Below are 19,401 nucleotides of genomic sequence, written 5' to 3' on the forward strand. Positions count from 1 at the left end.
CCCATAAGCTTTTCAGACATTTTTTAATAGTAAAAAAAATAAAATAATTGATGCCATCTAAACAAACAAAAAATAGACAGTGGTCGAGTGGATGAATCAAAAATGTAATCTATATAAATACTATATATATTAATTAAACGCAAAACTGATATTTAATTCTGGAAGCTTGTGGACAGTTAAGTCATAATAATATTTCTTTAGAAGATCATAAGCTGGAACAGTTTTTTGTCTGATAAATCCTTAACATCTTGAAACAAACTTTCGTAAATATATGTTAACTTGAAGACTCTAAAACCAACTAACAAAATGCAAATTAGAATACATGCATATCACAATGAAACTTTATTTGAATATCATAGAAAATAAAAACATGTTTGCTCTGGGATTGTTCGTTTACATTATAACACATGAACTTCGACCTGCGGAAACACTATTGTGATGCCATGTGTCAATGATAACACTTATATGACAAACGAATATGCTCCAAGTCACATAAAACAGCACAAAATAAAGTACAGTAGTTTAACACAACAACATTAACACAATACACTCATAATAAGGCAGCAGTGGCACAATCAGAAAATGCACTAATCACATTAAAATACAATCTTATGGTGCGTTCAAGTCCTCCTGGGAAGTTCATATTCACGAGTTAGGAAGCTGAAATTACGATCTCAGGTGTGTTTAAATCACTTTGGTCAGAGCAAGATGGTGATGGTGAACAATTTTTTAAAAAGATTTTCAACTCTACTTCTACATAATTTTTAATAAAGTGATTCATTTTCCTCAATCTGTGATGGTGCTGTAAACTGAATAATTTAAAACTGCCCAGCCAAGAAAAAAGTCTCTGTTTGGATTTAAATAGGAAAATGCTTCATAGAAATTGTTGCAAATAAATAAATGTAGTGATGTTATTTCCATTAAGATGGGCATCAATGTTTGTTCAAGATCTTGTATTGACAATGCAAGAGTCCGGCACATCCCAAAGACTTTCAGTGAATTTAAGCTCTGGACTCATCAATTCATGTGTGAAAATTAATCTTGATCTTATTTTTTTCTCTCACAATTTGAGACTGATGAATCTTGACACCGTAATCCTGGAATATGGCCATGATGTGTCTGGTTGTTTAAGAAATAAAAAAGCTAACATCCAACAGCCAGCCAAAGTCAGCTCACAGCTTGCGGACCAGTCTGGCACCCAACAACCAGCCCAAGTCAGCTTGCAACCTGTGGACCAGTCTGGCATTCAACAACCAGCTCAAGCCAGCTCACAGTATGTGGACCAGTCTGGCATCCAACAACCAGCCTAAGCCAGCTCACAATCTGTGGACTAGTTTGGCATCCAACAACTAGCCCAAGTCAGTACACGGTCTGTGGACCAATCCGGCATCCAACAACCAGCCCATGCTAGCTCTCAATTGGTAGACCAGTCTAGTATCCAACAACCAGCTCAAATAAGCTCATAATCTGTGGTCCAGTCTTGCACCCAACAAATAGCCCAAGCCAGCTTACAAGCTGTGGACCAGTTTGGCATTTAACAACCAGTTTAAGCCAGCTCACAGTTTGTGGATCAGACCTTAGTGGTTTGCATTTAGTATAAGCCTGTTACTAGTCTGTTGGCCAGCCTAGTGGCCTGCATATTCCCGTTACCAGTCTGTGTCCCAGCCCAGCAGTCTGCATATTCCCGTTACCAGTCTGTGTCCCAGCCCAGCAGTCTGCATATTCCCGTTACCAGTCTGTGTCCCAGCCCAGCAGTCTGCAGTCAGCACATTCCCGTTACCAGTCTGTGGACCAGCTCAGCGGCCTGCAGTCAACACAAACTCGTTACCAGTCTGTGTCCGGTGGAGGTGGGAAAAAATAAATAAAAATGAAATGAAAAGCTACAAACTCCATTAATATATTTGAACTGTAGACAAATATATAACATGCTAGAAACATAATGATCACTGCAATAATGATCCAATCATAGACTCTTCAGCATTTGCCTATTACAATCAAAACAGTGACTATTTTGCCTGGTGCATATTTTATCATGATTGTTTTTTGGACATGCTTAGCTAGTTTTAGTGTAAAGGGGAAAAAAGTAATTAATTTCAACAATTTTACCATCAATCAACACATTTACATCCATTGAGCACAGAGTTTCGGTAAGAAAATATGCATAGAAAATACTGAAGTTCCTTACTATACATTATACTAAAAACAACACTGTTTCCCACTCGTAATTACGACTTTGTTGTGGCGATTATATGCATTTAACTCGTAAATATGATCTTTCTGACATTAATTTTAATTCTGAAGTGAACGAATCCTTTAATAAAGAATGTGTATCAGGTGTTTTTTTCCCCCTTCAATCTATAAAAAGTAATTAATTTAAACAAATTTACTATCAATAAACATCCATTTTCTTACTGAAACGCCTCAACTCATAAACTCTGCTCAACTCAAAGAAAATACTGAATTTCTTTAGTCTATCAATTTTCCTTCCTATAATTAAAAAAACACTGTTTCCCACAAGTAATTACAACTCTTTGTGGCATTCATATGCGTTTAACTCATAAATACGATCTTTCAGACATGACTTGAACGTGCCATTATTCACCATTTTCTCCTGCTTCCGAACTCATTGAAACACTGTATTTTAAATCTGTGGCTTTCAAAGATCAATGTCCAGGAATGTCCTCTCTCTTACGCCGTGACGAACACCAGCCGGGCAGAATACGCCAGATCCGCCAGATAAATCAGGAAGTTGAGCGCGGTCAGAACGGCCACGGCGACTAATTTATCCCACGGGCACAAACCGTGATAGTTTCGGCAGTAGTCCGGTCGTCTCGAGCTTCCCGAATAGCGGCTGTCAAACTTGAAGACCGGCCAAATGATAGTGGCGGTGAGGTACATGAGAACCGCCAGAAGAGCGTAGGCGGAGAGGAAGCGTGCGAACGGGAAAGGAAGGCACCCGGTGCACTCGCCGATACACAACACCACGACGGCGGCCGAGATCACGAAACAGATGCAGTACACGGCCATGCACCACTTCACCGCGGCGTGACTGTCATAAGAGACCGGGTCGCTGACGAACACAAATATGACGCTGGCCACGAACGTCTCGCAAACCTTCAGGAGACCCGGGACCGTCGCCATGTACCCGGCGACTTCTCCCGGTCGCGCCCGTGCCAAACACACTTCCACGAAGTAAGCGGCGGTGGCCAGGCAGGAGAACACAGTGGCGACGATCCTGTGATCCCGAACCTCGTCTCGTCTCGTGTAACCCTTCAGGAAGTAGAGTGGGAAGATGATGGACGCGGACAGGCACAGAAGCGCGGCGTAGCAGGCGAACGTGATGGGGAAGTTGTTCCAGGACACGGGGGCGCGAGTCTGCAGACCCAGGAGCTCCACCAGGAGAACCAGAAGGGTTCCTGCGAAGCTGAAAGCCCAGCAGAACACGCTCCAGTCGGCCGTCCCGCCCGCGAGCCCCCCTCCATGGGACGCCACGCTGAACGCCACACAAGTGAACACTAGAGCCGCCAAACGCGCCCACATCAGACGGGACGTCTTCAAGACCACCAAAGGCATGATGAAGGTGATTCTGGTGACTCTGCAAAAGACAAAAAGAGAGACTATGGACCATCTGAATCAACAAAGCATGCTATTGGCTAGTGCTGCACGATTAATCATATCGCGATGTCAAGCCTATGCTATTATATGATGCAAAATGCTGCGATTTTATATGAAATAGCCTAACAAATTAGGGCTATTAATGCAATTAACGCAGCATCTGTTAATTCTTGTCATCATTTGGCTAGTGTTACATGATCCCGCTCTTATTCATGCAAATGCTTTTAAATCATTGTACAGATAGTACACAGTAGCCACCAATTAAGTAGGGTTAATGCCCTTCGAGGTGTCCATTGTCAAGTATTAATGTACGACGGCGAGGCGTGAACCGTCCGACGCGCAGCGGAGGCGTCCGCCGAAGTCCATTAATCTATGGGGTATTGTGAAGAGGAAGATGCGATACGCCAGACCCAGCAATGCAGAAGAGCTGAAGGCCACTATCAGAGCAACCTGGGCTCTCATAACACCTGAGCAGTGCCATAGACTGATCGACTCCATGCCACGCCGCATTGCTGCAGTAATTCAGGCAAAAGGAGCCCAACTAAGTATTGAGTGCTGTACATGCTCATACTTTTCAGTTTGCCAACATTTCTAAAAATCCTTTTTTTTTGTATTGGTCTTAAGTAATACTCTAATTTTCGGAGATACTGAATTTGGGATTTTCATTAGTTGTCAGTTTTAATCATCACAATTAAATGAAATAAACATTTGAAATATATCAGTCTGTGTGTAATGAATGAATATAATATCCAAATTTCACTTTTTGAATGGAATTACTGAATAGATATTCTAATTATATGACCAGCACCTGTAGTTCTATTTTTTGAAGCCTAATAAATGTTTTTAAAAAAATTGATGGCTTTCAATTGTAATGACGGAATCACTGTAATGTTGGATGGCTATAATTAATGGGGGGGGGGTCATTCAAAAATGTTTTGATCATAAAAAAAAAAAGATTATTGATCACTATAGGTGTAATCAATCATTTAGTTGTTGTTGCTAGTTTTGGCTGACAGATTTGACATGCTCTAATCGCTGATCATGTTACTTGGGCCTTGTCCACACTAATACATTTTCGTTTGAAAACGCAGCTATTTCTCTCCGTTTTTGTCTTCCATCCACACTGAGACGTTGGTTTTATTAATGGAAACGCTGGATAAATTTGAAAACGCCGTTTTCACGTTGTTGTGTGGACTGTCAAAACAGAAGTATTTAAAACCGATGGCGTAAGCTTAATCATGTGACGCATATTGTACCAATAGATATTCATGTTTATACTGCAACTGCGCCTGCTATGTGCTATTCACTTTCACACACCTGCTAAAATATGTTACTTTGCACACTCTTCTTATCACAGTCCTGCAAAAAGAAAAAGACCACCAAAGGCATGATGTGTCAAATGAAGGTGCTTTGCAAAGGACAAAAAGAGAGACAGATGGACCATCTGAATCAACAAAGCATGCTATTGGCTGACAGATTTGACGTGCTCCATGTTACTAAGGCCACATGCTCACTTCAGCCCTGTGTAAACATGTGGCCCATTTGGGAGGTTCAACACTTTTAAGGGGAGCTTGTGTAAACGATGTCTAAAAGCTGCTTTGTGACGAGGTGTACAGCAAACAAGCTAAAAAAAACAGAAATACGTTTTCATAAGCTGTCAACCCCAAAAAAAAACGAGTGTTTAAGAACACAAAAGAGGATACAGGGAATTGAGACCGAGCGAAATCTGTCATATTAGTGACAATCTACGAGAGGATAGCTTAGCTTACAGAAATATAACATATACAACTGACATTTGGATTTTGACTTACCAGTGAGAAAATGTTTACTGCACACGTAGCCTAGTGTATTTTTAGTGCATACCGAGTGTCAGGATCCCACAATTTATCCATTCTTCCAGCTGATGCTTCACATCTTATTGCCTGCATCCACCTTTGTGTCCTTAAACGCTTGTTTTTTGGGGCCGACAGCTTATAAAAACTCAGTTCTGAGTTTTTTAGCTTGTTTGCTGTACACTTTGTCACGAAGCAGCTTTTAGATATTGTTTAGTTTTTTGCTATAAGTCAGAAATGACGAGGAGGAGGCAGCTTCAGGCAATACAAAGTCAATGGAGACGGTTGGATTGTCCCATACCATACCCAGTCTGTGAGGAATAAACGCTATTGGCTATTTGAAAAGGGGGAGGAGCCATTCAATATGTCCCACCTTGGCTTCCTGTTTCAGTGGAAATTACATCAATGCATAAAACAAAGCTGTGCGTATCAAGGCACTTCAGTGGGACTTTAAATGTAGCTCAGGGAAACAACACAAGAAACCTGTGTGTCTTAAAACACTTAACATACTTTTGAAACCTCTGATTTATTGTACATTAATACTCTTAAAGCAATAGTTCAAACAAAAATGTTAATTCTGTCATCAGTGACATGAAAGCCCACTGAAGTGTCTTTAAACGCGTGGCGTTATACAGTGTGTTGGTGTAATTTCCACTGAAACAGGAAGACAGGGCAGGATATATCGAACAGCTCCTCATAGTGGTGCAACAGATCACAAAACAAAACACATTTAGGGTTTTTGAGCCAGATCGGATAATTTTTCAGAACACCAAAAAAATGTTTTATTTACTGTATGTCTAAAATGGGATGTAACTTTGCTTTTCATTTATTACTTAAAAGTCACTTGAAGTACTTCGATACCACAGCAACAACTACTAGCCGAACTGATAGAGTTCTGATAAAGTAAACATTATTAAAGACAAGTGAACAGTCATTAAAAAAATAAAGTACAAATACACAAATCACAGGTTGAGATAACAAAGTTACAAAGTCTAACAGTATTCAGGTACAGAAATTAATAATTAGGCCTAAATGTAAAATTACACTATTGTTCACTGTAGAAATTAAATAGGTTTATCCTTGAAAAAGCTGCAGTTTTATTAACACACAAACAAATGCAGGAATATTAGGCTTCACTTTAAGACCGAATATACGGAGCGAATAAACGGAAAAACATCCGGTTTCTTTCTCAACTGTTCACTTATGACATAACCGAGAGAATACTTCCCAAGACAGGTATTTAGACATAATTCTGTGTGTGTGTGTGTCCGTTCAAGGGCAAGGAAACGCGAAAGAGTAGCTCAGATAACGCGCAAGTCTCTTAAAGCTCCAGTAGGTAACTTTTGTAAACAAATATTTGTTAAAACTGTCATTATGTCCTGACAGTAGAATATGAGTCAGATAATCTGTGAAAAAATCAAGCTCCTTTGGCTCCTCCCAGTGGTCCTATTCCCATTTGCAGAAATACACCGCTCCCGGTCAGAAACAACCAATCAGAGCCAGGAGGAATGTCTCCTCGTACACGCTCGTGTACGCGCTGATCACCCCTCTCTTGCACAGCGCGAGCGCGTACCGTCGTTCGTGACTCTCCTTTTCGAACCCGTTCATCCAAATGAACGAATCTTTTTTCGAGTCACTTTGTTCATTCAACGAACGAAATGACTCGAAAAAAGATTTGTTCTTTTTGATGAACGAGTTCGAACAGGATCACGAATATGCATCACAGAACAGAGCAAGGCGAGCATTTGTGCTTATAAAACTTAAAGTTTTTTATTTATTTTGAAATGACCGATCGTTTCGCTAGATAAGACCCTTATGCATCGTCTGGTGTCGTTTAAAGCCCTTTGAAGCTGTGGAGGAGGAGCTGTGAAGGAGGAGCTGTGGAGGGAGGAGCTGTGGAGGAGGAGCTTTGGGGGAGGAGCTGTGGAGGGAGGAGCTCTGGGGGAGGAGCTGTGGAGAGAGGAGCTGTGGAGGAGGAGCTGTGGAGGGAGGAGCTGTGGAGGAGGAGCTTTGGGGGAGGAGCTGTGGAGGAGGAGCTTTGGGGGAGGAGCTGTGGAGGGAGGAGCTGTGGAGGAGGAGCTGTGGAGGAGGAGCTTTGGGGGAGGAGCTGTGGAGGGAGGAGCTGTGGGGGAGGAGCTGTGGAGGGAGGAGCTATGGGGGAGGAGCTGTGGAGGGAGGAGCTGTGGAGGAGGAGCTGTGGGGGAGGAGCTGTGGAGGAGGAGCTGTGGGGGAAGGAGCTGTGGGGGAGGAGCTGTGGGGGACGCGCTGTGGGGGAGGAGCTGTGGAGGGAGGAGCTATGGGGGAGGAGCTGTGGGGGACGCGCTGTGGGGGAGTAGCTGTGGGTGAGGAGCTGTGGGGGAGGAGCTGTGGAGGGAGGAGCTATGGGGGAGGAGCTGTGGAGGGAGGAGCTGTGGGGGAAGGAGCTGTGGGGGAGTAGCTGTAGAGGGAGGAGCTGTGGGGGACGCGCTGTGGGGGAGGAGCTGTGGAGGGAGGAGCTGTGGAGGGAGGAGCTGTGGGGGAGGAGCTGTGGGGGAGGAGCTGTGGGGGAGGAGCTGTGGAGGGAGGAGCTGTGGGGGAGGAGCCCATTTGAACAAGCACAACTTACAGGTCCAACCCCCTTGCTCTCTGCTGCGTTACAGCCCTCCCTCCACAGCTCCTCCCCCACAGCTCCTCCCTCCACAGCTCCTCCCCCACAGCTCCTCCCCCACAGCTCCTCCCCCACAGCTCCTCCCCCACAGCCCTCCCTCCACAGCTCCTCCCCCACAGCTCCTCCCTCCACAGCTCCTCCCTCCACAGCTCCTCCCTCCACAGCTCCTCCCTCCACAGCTCCTCCTGGGGGAGCTGTGGAGGGAGGAGCTGTGGAGGGAGGGCTGTAGCGCAGCAGAGAGCAAGGGGGTTGGACCTGTAAGTTGTGCTTGTTCAAATTTTCAGGCTAAGTCAACATTTTCTCAAAACTCCCTACTGCAGCTTTAAAATAGTTTTAATGTGTAAATTGGCGAGACAAAACACGCCTCAATGATACATTTTCACTCTATTATGTGGTTTTGTCTTTTATTTCCACTGTCTGAATCGTTCCCTATCCCCTATGCAGTGCACTATGTGCCATACACCATGTGGAATATAGTAAGTGTGTAAACAAGTGACGATTGCAGGCGCAGCTTATAATGTAGGGGGCGGAGCTTCAGATTATAGAGAGCATTTGATTGGACAGAAAATCTGATGAGAAGCTGAAGTGCAGAGTGATGTCATCAAAACCAATGATCCATATTAGCGGAAGTGAGAGACTAAGTTTTGAGAGCTAAATATCTTCTAAACGTGAATTTTGTCATTGTTTTGGAGCAAACTAGCTTATAGATAACCGTAAGACTAACATATTCATACTAAAAGCCAAAAAACTTTAACAGACTTTAACAGAAAAGGAGATATTGTGCAAATGTCCCACCTGCTCTCTAACACAGTGGTTCTCAAACCGGTCCTAGCACCCCTCGCCACTGCACATTTTGCATGTCTCCCTCACCTAACACACCTGATTCAACTTGTAACTGGGTGTAAAATGCATTGCACAAGTTGTCTATATGGCTTGTGTGCTATATTGTAAATCTTCTGAAGACAAGCGTCAGCTTTTTTTTTTAAAGAAGACCGCAAATGTTATTTGCTAGAAATATTCCCCTCTGCTGCGCCACAGCACCAAAACCTCATTCACACTAGCATACATTCAACCGTGTAACGCCAAGTTCATCATACAATTATTCAGAATTAGGTCTACAAAAGTTCAGCCAGGACATTGCTCAAGATCTTCTTCTGTAGAGGAAATGAAGTCATGGGTTTGGAATGAATGAAGTTCCTTTAAGAGCTAGTATTTTACCACACTTCACACATCATGTCCAAAATTAATGTTTTCTCATAAAGTAAAGACTTAAACACATCTAACAAGTAAACTAAACCCCTTATCAGCAGAGGTTCTCAGCTACAGGTCACTTCCGCCACATAACGACCCATTTTAGACGCAAGCAGAGCCAGCAAACAAAAAAATAAATGAATAATATGCAAGAGTTTTCAAAGCCGTCGATATTGACTTAAAACGTTGTATTGGCCTACATCTCAGATAGTTTACTGTATTACGTAGCGAATGTTTCTAATCTCGCTCTCCATCTTTCTAACGGATGTGGTGAAGGGTGTGGTTGCTGTGTTTTATGGTTCGGATGAGGTTGAGCTCGTAATTGTGAACCAAATGTTATCACCGAAAAAACAAACGCTCTTCTTTTAGGTGATTTTAGCGAACTCGGAATTTATACTATTTCTCGCTTAGCCTGCGTAATGCGTTAATAAACGCCTAAAAGTTGCACAAGGTTGAAAAGTACGCAATATATAACGTTACGCACAATATATAAACCCAGCGCAGACATAAAGCAAGTATATTTCACAAAAGCGTGTGTATGTGTAAATGAGCCGCATTCCTCTGGCTGAAATGGACCGTCTACAAAAACACAGTTTCCACCCTTAATTACTGATGTTAGACCAATGCAAACGCAAATCCCAACAGAAAAGAAGAAAACACAACGATAAAGACAAACCTTGTACTTATGCAGAAAGACTTTACCCCTTTATTCCAGTTTGTTTCACTGAGCCTCTCCTGTGACGCTGCCCAGATGTTCTCTTCTCTTCAGTTCCTTAACGGGACTCACTTCCTCCACGCCCATTTCTTCCTAATTAGGTGCTACTGCCTTTCTCTTATCATTTGACCCACACAGTCTAGACCAGAGAAGGGAATTCTATGCTAAAATTAGATATAGGCTATGTTGGTATACTAAGCATTCCATTGTTATATTTTCAATTTTTTTCTTTATATCTTTTTAAATCTTTTTTTATATTGTATATTTAATATAGTTTAGCATAATTTGTATACAAACAGAAAAAAAAAAACAGAACAATATTATTTTCTTCACACATTTACTCATTCAGTAAATGCTGAGTGGTATTTTCAGGTTTCTCTGTGATGAATGAGCGAATCCCGTTATGAGGTTGGGCGCTACATCTGAAGTAGATCCATTTTCGACGACAACAGTTGCAATAGCCAGGATGAATTCATTTCGTTGTTTTTTAATTTATTTTATTTTTATTTATTTATTATTCTTTTTCTTTTATTGCAACAAAAAATATACAAAGATTTGTACATATACACCCCACAACTAGCAGAAAAACATACATTAGAAAATGTAAAAAAAAATAGGTCATGCCATAGGTGAAATTACAATAATTTAAAGTAACAAAAAGCTTCATAAGTCTTTCTTGCTTTTTTGTTCTTAATTGTATCTAATGTATTGGTTTAATCTATTTTGTAAAGTGCTCAAAGCCTGGCTTAGCTTTACTCAATTTTTTTCACATGAATGTGATATTTTCCAAGTAAAATAAAAAGTTGTATAAAATCATTTCGTTGTAGTCTGTGGTTAATTTTCAGTGTGACATCACACATACATTACAAATGATCACGTGTTCCCAACATTACTGACGTCTCGCGAGGCTACACGTATAACATGGCCAGAATATACTGATTTTTCAAATATAATAGACTAAACAAAACTCAGCAGTTCCCTGGTGGTCTAGTGGTTAGGATTCGGCGCTCTCACCGCCGCGGCCCGGGTTCGATTCCCGGTCAGGGAATGACTCTTTTTAATGTCTTCTTAATCACATGTTACTGAAAGGTTTAAATCAATGTTACTTGCCATTTCTTTGTGAAATTTACTAGAATATTGGAGTGAAAATTCCTTCTACATTTTGTCCCCCCCCCAGTTAAACCTGCCTTGTTTTTCCAGTAACTCAAGTGACTCGAGGACGGATTTCAAGCGCGGTACCAGAATCCAACCGACAGGGGGCGAGCGCGAGTGTGTTTGCCTTCCCAGTAGCCAAACATAAACCCAAGGATGAGGGTATTATTCCGGAATGGCGAACGCTCGGACACTGGGATAACACTACATTTAAAGACATGCCGATCGCGCATCTCTTGGAAACAATGATAGGATATCAACTTTAAACGTCCACACAGCAAGAGACTGACGCTAAAAGACGTGACCGCACAATATTCAAGTCGTTATGGAGCCCGAATGAATCTCGCTGGACACAAAACGAGCGTGTAGAAATCGCCAAAACTCGGGGAATAATTGCACCTCATAACGAAAGCGATCCAAGGCGTGTTTATTGGCATTATAAACGGTGCAGGAGATCGCGTCTGGATCGGGTTATTATTGCACAACAACGCGCGCGCGCTAGCGTTGTGTCGCCCGCGCGTGAAGGCCGCGCGCACACTGGGAGCGAACTGGATCGAGCCGAGCAATAACGCAAGGATATTTTATATGTTCGCGCATTGCACATCATTACAGTAGATGTTTATTTGAGTGCATTGATGGTGCAGTGATTTGACTGTCACCACTGTGTTCTTGCTGCTTATGAATTAGTTTAAAATGCACTTTATTTCTCTCCTATCACTGTGGGTTATGTGGTTCTGATAAGCCTCACTTGCACTGCGTTGAGATCATGAGCTTCAAAGACCAGAATAACCTTGTTAAAAAAACAAAACACTGAGAGACGAAGGACCAAGTGACTGTGAATCATAGTGACCCTTTAAACACTGTAGTCGAAGACACACAATAGCGGATTCTTCTCCGTTGGGTTTGAAGACTGCATGGTTGTGTGCAAAGTTGGTGAAATCTGCTAATGTTTTTTATTTTTTATTAATGTGACCCTGAAGTAGAAATATGATTCAGTCCTCAGGAATCTGTGTTCAGGACAGCAACTGGAGGCTTCATAGATAATACAGAAATGTGGCGTATTGATCCTGCATGTTTCCCTCATAGAGTTCAGTGGTTTTGACACAAGGACTTGAGTTATTTCACAGGTTTTCGAGTTTGTTTATTAAACGGGGCGATGCTGGTGAGGAGGACCACTGTGTTGAACTTTGACCCTTGACGTGACGGAAGGACTAAATTCACCCTAAGGAGAGGAAATACAACTAACACACACTAATGAAATGATCTCAAACTGACTTAAACCACTACACAAACAATCGGACAAACCTCTGTCGGTTTGCAGCCATGAGTGTCCGACAACCGACCTCCACACTGGACAGGTGAGTTTATTATGTTTTTAACGACCCTTTGACCTATTAACATTGTTTTTATGTTAATGTGCTCATTGTTTTATTTCGGCTTTATGAGACAAAAACTAAATGACGACTATACAATTTCAATAATACCGTTAGCGTTTTTCATAGTAATATTTACGATCCTGGAATCTGATTGGTCGAGTGGCGTTTCAATATTTTTTTTTTTAATATGACGTCTCTTTTTAATTTATTATCTTTGATAACTGACATTCTTATGTCACAAATGCACCCTGCAGTGTGGATATAGCATCACGTAAAACAAAATAAAAAACTAATGTTACCAATAACACATGAGTTAGTATTCAGCTGATCACGTGATCTCAACATGACGGCCCCCATGAAGCGACCCGTTTCTTGCAAAACAATCCGATTTTTCTCATGTAAGTGTACGTATTGAGTGGACCATTCATTTCTATTTATCTGAGAACATAAATTTATGCATGACTGAGTAAAAAGTAATTGGTAGACCAATGTTAACAAGATTTTAATAAGGTATTAGTAAATGTTGAAATTAACATTAACAAAGATTGATAAATGCTGTATAAATGCAGTTCAGTATTAGTTCATGCTAACTAATGTAGTTAACTAATGAACCTTATTGTAAAGTGTTATCAATATTTTAATCCAAAAATCTTACATAGTGTGCCTTTTAATATCAGGTTAGTTAATGCAATTTGAACTAACAAGAACAAACAATGAACAGCTGTATTTTTTTTTATTAACTAACATTAACAAATACAGTAACAATGTATTGCTCGTGGCTAGTTAGGCCTAATGTTAGTTAATACATTAACTAATGAACCTTATTGTAAAGTGTTACCAAAATATCCAAAAACCACTAGAATGATGTAACATATTTTGTTAATTTGTGCACCTACGCTATCCCAAATGTTTAAATACAGATAAATATTTAACCAGTGTCAACCAGGACACGGACAGTGTCCGTGCGTCACCCATCAATGACATCATGTTACCCTCGATTTCCTGCTTTATTTTGTAGAAAACATTAAAAAAAAAGATGCTTTAATTATGTATTTTATGGTTTACAGAGAAAATACTGGCTAAATTATAAAAAAAAAACATGAAGTCACTGCTTCCTTCATATCTCCAGTGTAACAGTACAGGTTTTTCCATTCATCCAGTGTGTCTTAGTTTCCTTGTTGCTATTTTTACCCTCAGTTTCTATCACAGCGTTGTGTTTGTTCACTGATGGAGTCGCTCCGTAGCAGACGTTTCACTTCATACGATTGTGACCATGTCCACACGTTGTCTGTGTGTGTATCAGTCTTTTCCGTGCGTCTGTTTTGATGTGTGTCTGTGTGTCTTGTTCTCTGTCTCAAGCTCTTGATTTCTCTTTCCCATTCACGTGTTTTTCCTGTTCGTCCACACTTCCTGTTTGTGTCATGTGACTGCAGGGCAGCCATTAAGAAACACACACACCTGCCCAGGTATGATGAACCAAAGTGAACCCGTACACATCTGTCAGTCATTCATTAATCCAGAGTTTGATCCTAACCAATGGCGAGTGAGTTGATGTTTCCGCGGTTGAGTAATGATCACTATTTATTTGTCTGAAGACTTGTTATTTGAGCTGTCAATCACACACACGACTTTCTCACTACGTGCTTAATTAGGAGGAGTTTAATCTGCTGTAAACTCCAGCATTCACACGTCGTTTACTTTCTCACTCAGATTTGCTGTCCGTCTCATGTTGTGTATTTGCTCTTTCTTTGCGTTTCTCTCTTTCTCTTCTGTAATTCCTTCCTCTTCTCTTTCATGCGTCCTTTAAGTCCTTTTGCTGCTTGGTGAGTTTTCTGATTTAATTTTAATGTTCTCATATAATTAGGCTCAATATCCCTGTCAATGGATGATGCATGTTTTTTTTGTGCTTGAATTTAAAAAAAAAATATATTTTTAGTTATTACACCCTTTTTTATATAATTTATTCTCTCAAAGTGATCGATGTTTGCATGGCGCATTGAAAACACAGTATCGGTTAACCACTGTTTGTGATGCCAGAACTGGTGTGAAACTCAGAAATATGTCCAAGGACCTTTCACTTTTGGTTCGGTGTCATTAAAATCACCAACTTTCAGTTTTATTTTGCATTGTGCATCGATAACATCCAATGAACTTCTTTTCCCTGCTTCGGATTTCCTTGCTTTTGTCTAGTTGTCCCTGGAGCTCTAGTTTTTCCCCCTCTCAAGCTTGTACTGTAGTAATGTTGGCGTGTGATTGTTTGTCTGTTTAGGTTGAGCAGTTTGACACTAGGAGACTCCGAGCGCAGGTCTCCTCCTGGCCAGCAGAGGGAGACACTGTGCGATCTCTCCTCAGACAACACGGGTAATGCTAGACACACCATTACATTAGACGAATTATTATATGGCACAACTTTTTTTTTAATGAATGAAAATTTGTTTCACAGGGACGGGTTTAGTCCAGAGATGTGTGGTTGTGCAGAGGGACAATCTTGGCTTTGGCTTCACCGTGTGCGGCGAGAGAATCAAACTAGTGCAAAATGTTCGGCCAGGTAACACACACAATCTATTAAAGTTTGCAGTCCGTAAGATTATTATTATTATTTTTTTTAATTAATGCTTTTATTCAGCAAGGATGCATTCAAAAGAGAACATGCTAAGGTAGAAGATGATATAGAGTTTGTTGCTCTGTAATCGAAGTAGAAACGAGATGTTTGTCTTTGTTTTTTCCGCACGATTCTTTTGAAGATAATTTGAACTATGATGTTAAAACAAACTACACAGTCACATTCCTGAGAATGAGAGCTTTCTTTTGATATATGACTTTTCTGTTTTGTGAAATATGTAAAAAATACATATTTATATTTCTGCATCGCTATTAGGGGGAGGAGTTATTTTGTGACGATTGTATTTTTGAGCTTTATTATATTAATTCTTTGTGTTCCATATAAACAAATGTCATTATATTCTGTGTAAAGATTAACTTTTAAGATTTTAAATGATACCATATATGGGGTGATAGTATCTCCAGAAACCTTAAAAAATGAAGTGTAACTATAATGACGTAGCCCTTTCTGTGAAGGTCAAAAAACACTTTTTATTTTTCTTTTAATATATATCAGAGCATCAAACAGTTTGTTTGAAGATTCAGTATCTATAAACTGAGCCTGCTCTGATTGGTCAGATGACCCAGTCTGTTGTGATTGGTCTCAGTGTTGTCCAAAGAACCGACTTCGGTACCAAGTCGGTACTGAAATTTAAAAAATGTGTTGTTTTGAGCGCTGTTAGCGTAATCATAAACCCCTCTGATTGGCCATTGTGTTCGCATGCTCGTCAAATATGTCTGTGATTGGCTACAATGATCAGCGCTTCAAAAACATGTTGTATATACATAAGTGACGCTCTTCAGCGAGCGCCTACACTGATACACACGCAAGCGTTTTGAAAGCATGCGTCCATCAGCGGTCCGGTCCTGCTTGTGCTTTCAAAAGCTACCGCTCCCGTTTTTTATAAAAACTTTCAAATACTTATGTGTGCTCTCAAAAGCTCCAGTGCGCTGATCATTGTAGCCAATCACAGACATATCCGATGAGCTCGTGAACACAATGGCCAATAAGAGGTGTTTATGATTACGCTCAACAGCGCTCAAAGTGTCACATTTTTTAAATTTCAGTACTGAAAAGTACTTGGTACTGAAATCAGTACTTTGGACAACAATAATTGGTTTACTCTGCTCTGATTGGTCAGATGGCCCAGTCTGTTGTGATTGGTCTGCTCTGCTCTGATTGGTCAGATGACCCAGTCTGTTGTAAATGGTCTGCTCTGATTGGTCAGATGGCTCAGTCTGTTGAGATTGGTCTGCTCTGCTCTGATTGGTCAGATGACCCAATCTGTTGTGATTGGTCTGCTCTGCTCTGATTGGTCAGATGGTCCAGTCTGTTGTGATTGGTCTGCTCTGCTCTGATTGGTCAGATGACCCAGTCTGTTGTGATTGGTCTGCTCTGCTCTGATTGGTCAGATGACCCAGTCTGTTGTGAATGGTCTGCTCTGATTGGTCAGATGGCTCAGTCTGTTGAGATTGGTCTGCTCTGCTCTGATTGGTCAGATGGTCCAGTCTGTTGTGATTAGTCACTCTACTCTGATTGGTCAGATGGCTCAGTCTGTTGTGATTGGTCTACTCTGCTCTGATTGGTCAGATGGTCTAGTCTGTTGTGATTGGTCTACTCTGCTCTGATTGGTCAGATGGTCCAGTCTGTTGTGATTGGTCTGCTCTGCTCTGATTGGTCAGATGGCCCAGTCTGTTGTGATTGGTCTACTCTACTCTGATTGGTCAGATGGCTCAGTCTGTTGTGATTGGTCTACTCTGCTCTGATTGGTCAGATGGTCCAGTCTGTGTGATTGGTCTACTCTGCTCTGATTGGTCAGATGGTCTAGTCTGTTGTGATTGGTCTGCTCTGCTCTGATTGGTCAGATGGTCCAGTCTGTTGTGATTGGTCTACTCTGCTCTGATTGGTCAGATGGTCCAGTCTGTTGTGATTGGTCTGCTCTGCTCTGATTGGTCAGATGGCCCAGTCTGTTGTGATTGGTCTTAGGGGTGCGCCGATCCGATACTCAGTATCAGTATTGCTCCGATACTAGCAATATTTGCAGGATCGGGTATCGCCAGACGAGACCATCCAAATCCGATCCGATATTGTAGCCTACGTATGTTATTGTTATACAACACAAAAGGCACAAAAACATTATAAAGCACTATAAGGTTTCCGTGTACTATATTCCAAGTTTTCTGAAGCCATTACATATAGTTTAATGTGAGGTACAGATTTAAATCGTTAAATTAATCTTCACCTAAGTGCTTCCCTCCGCTGCGGCTGTCAGTCATTCTCAGCACTCAAACAGCGCGTCGCGCTCGGGTAAAACAGTCAACACGATGAAACTCTCTCCAAGATGAGTCAATGTTCCTATTATTATACTGTAGATCTGTAGATAAAGGTCTATGGTTTGCATAAAAGGACTTTAACGTGCTGGAGTTTCACATGTTACTTTCAACCGGGTGTCTGTTAGATCACAACACAACTCCTCAGTGATCACAACACTGGAGTAGAGAGCGATATAATTGCTCTTCACGCGCACATTAACTGAAATTTAAAACTGTTAAAAGGCTCAAACTAATGAATAAATAAAAAAATATATGTATATCTTACTTTTGTGCTTTGAACTTTTCAATGCGACGCGCTGCGCGCCGTGACTCCATGTTGCTTCGAGCGCATCGTTCTGCGCACGGGATGCGCATAAGTGTTTCGTGGCGCTCTGAATTGGAGCCTTTCATATTACAATACTTTTGCACAATGGCAGTTTATTGATAGCCTTAGTTGTTCTGTCCAATCTATGTATCATATGTTGCTGCTTCATGAAAAAGTTGCGCTTAAAATTTTTAAATAAATGTATTTTAATTATATAGTATATATTTTGTCAGTATTGTTTTACAAAGTAAGGAAAATAATGTTTAAGTCAAGCTTTGATGCCTTTAACAAAAGAATAATCCCAGTCTCTTCCCCACAGTGAGGCATACAGATACAGTTTATTAGGTAATTTGGCACTGTTTTTTTAATTATTATTTTAGTATTGGATCGGTATCGGCCAATACTGAGTCCCAGGTATCGGAATCGGTATCGGAGGCAAAAAAGGCGGATCGTGCCACCCCTAATTTGTCTACTCTACTCTGATTGGTCAGATGGCTCAGTCTGTTGTGATATGGCTCTGCTCTGTTCCGATTGGTCAGATGGCCCAGTCTGTTGTGATTGGTCTACTCAGCTCTGATTGGTCAGATGGTCCAGTCTGTTGTGATTGGTCTCTGCTCTGTTCTGATTGGTCAGATGGCCCAGTCTGTTGTGATTGGTCTGCTCTGCTCTGATTGGTCAGATTGCCCAGTCTGTTGTGATTTTTCTGCTCTGCTCTGATTGGTCAGATGGCCCAGTCTGTTGTGAATGGTCTACTCTGCTCTGATTGGTCAGATGGTCCAGTCTGTTGTGATTGGTCTCCTCTGCTCTGATTGGTCAGATGGCCCAGTCTGTTGTGATTAGGCTCTGCTCTGTTCTGATTGGTCAGATGGCTCAGTCTGTTGTGATTGGTCTACTCTGCTCTGATTGGTCAGATGGCTCAGTCTGTTGTGATTGGTCTACTCAGCTCTGATTGGTCAGATGGCCAAGTCTGTTGCGATTTGTCTGCTTTGCTTTGATTGGTCAGTTGACCCAGTCTGTTGTGATTGGTCTGCTCTGATTGGTCAGATGCCCCTGTCTGAAGGATCATGTGACACTGAAGACTGAAGTAATGATGCTGAAAATTCTTCTTTGATCACAGGAATTCATTACATTTTAAAATACATTACAATAGATACGTTAAATTAAATTATAATATTTTCTCACTGTTTTTACTGTATTTTTTTCCAAATAATTTCAGCCTTGGTGAGCACAGGACTTCAGTCAAATCTCACTGACCTCAAACTTTTGATCAGTAATGTATCTTGATAAACCCAGTCAGACAATAAACAATTATGACAGTCAAACCTGCTTCGTTTGTCCTCACAGGAGGAGCGGCGGTCAAAGCTGGAGTCCAGGAAGGAGACCGAATCATTAAGGTATTCCCACTACAGCATGCTTTGGCATTGTGAATCATTAGTGATACTAATTTAATTAATAACTAACTTCATATTTGTCATCTCTGTTTGCTTTTAAGGTCAATGGTTCAGTGGTTTCGTCCATGTCTCATCAGGAAGTAGTAAAGATGATCAAATGTGAGTCTTGTGGTCGATCATCTT

The 19,401-nt window shown here is 41.2% G+C and overlaps 2 protein-coding genes and 1 non-coding gene across 8 annotated transcripts in view; 2 read left to right on the plus strand and 1 right to left on the minus strand.

Annotated features, from left to right (window-relative positions):
* Positions 1 to 327: 327 nt before the first annotated feature.
* Positions 328 to 10,153, minus strand: myadma (myeloid associated differentiation marker a). Of its 2 annotated transcripts, none has more exons than XM_077227173.1 (2): positions 10,022 to 10,153; positions 328 to 3,595 (listed from the first exon to the last, which is right to left on the minus strand). In XM_077227173.1, the coding sequence occupies exon 2, from the start codon at positions 3,571 to 3,573 to the stop codon at positions 2,689 to 2,691; it is 885 nt and encodes a 294-aa protein (XP_077083288.1). In that variant the 5' UTR covers positions 3,574 to 3,595; positions 10,022 to 10,153; the 3' UTR covers positions 328 to 2,688. The 2 variants fall into 2 exon arrangements, with proteins under 2 accessions (XP_077083288.1, XP_077083289.1); XM_077227174.1 differs by having other exon boundaries at positions 10,048 to 10,147.
* An 883-nt stretch (positions 10,154 to 11,036) lies between these two features.
* Positions 11,037 to 11,108, plus strand: trnae-cuc (transfer RNA glutamic acid (anticodon CUC)). The gene has a single exon. It is a non-coding gene; the product is annotated as a tRNA-Glu (tRNA).
* Positions 11,109 to 11,314: 206 nt separating this feature from the next.
* arhgef11 (Rho guanine nucleotide exchange factor (GEF) 11) overlaps positions 11,315 to 19,401 on the plus strand; it is a 48,616-nt gene continuing 40,529 nt past the window's right edge. For 3 of the 5 annotated variants that reach the window (XR_013203569.1, XM_077227383.1, XM_077227385.1), the window contains exons 1-7: positions 12,393 to 12,570; positions 14,022 to 14,054; positions 14,397 to 14,411; positions 14,858 to 14,949; positions 15,032 to 15,136; positions 19,172 to 19,221; positions 19,320 to 19,377. Coding sequence is in view for 4 of the 5 variants with exons in the window: in XM_077227383.1 (XP_077083498.1) it covers positions 12,536 to 12,570; positions 14,022 to 14,054; positions 14,397 to 14,411; positions 14,858 to 14,949; positions 15,032 to 15,136; positions 19,172 to 19,221; positions 19,320 to 19,377 (388 nt within the window). In the remaining variant the exon portion in view is untranslated. Of the gene's footprint in view, positions 12,571 to 14,021; positions 14,055 to 14,396; positions 14,412 to 14,857; positions 14,950 to 15,031; positions 15,137 to 19,171; positions 19,222 to 19,319; positions 19,378 to 19,401 lie in introns of all 5 variants that reach the window. The other 2 variants (XM_077227384.1, XM_077227386.1) reach the window with 2 other exon arrangements.

This window comes from Siphateles boraxobius, unplaced genomic scaffold (assembly GCF_051911475.1).
Source record: "Siphateles boraxobius isolate OS27281-9 unplaced genomic scaffold, OSU_SipBor_1 130, whole genome shotgun sequence".
NCBI classification, from domain to species: Eukaryota; Metazoa; Chordata; class Actinopteri; order Cypriniformes; family Leuciscidae; genus Siphateles; species Siphateles boraxobius.

Coding starts and splice junctions, on each gene's coding strand:
- myadma (XM_077227173.1), bottom strand. CDS start 3,573: ATGCCTTTGGTGGTCTTGAAGACGTCCCGTCTGATGTGGGCGCGTTTG.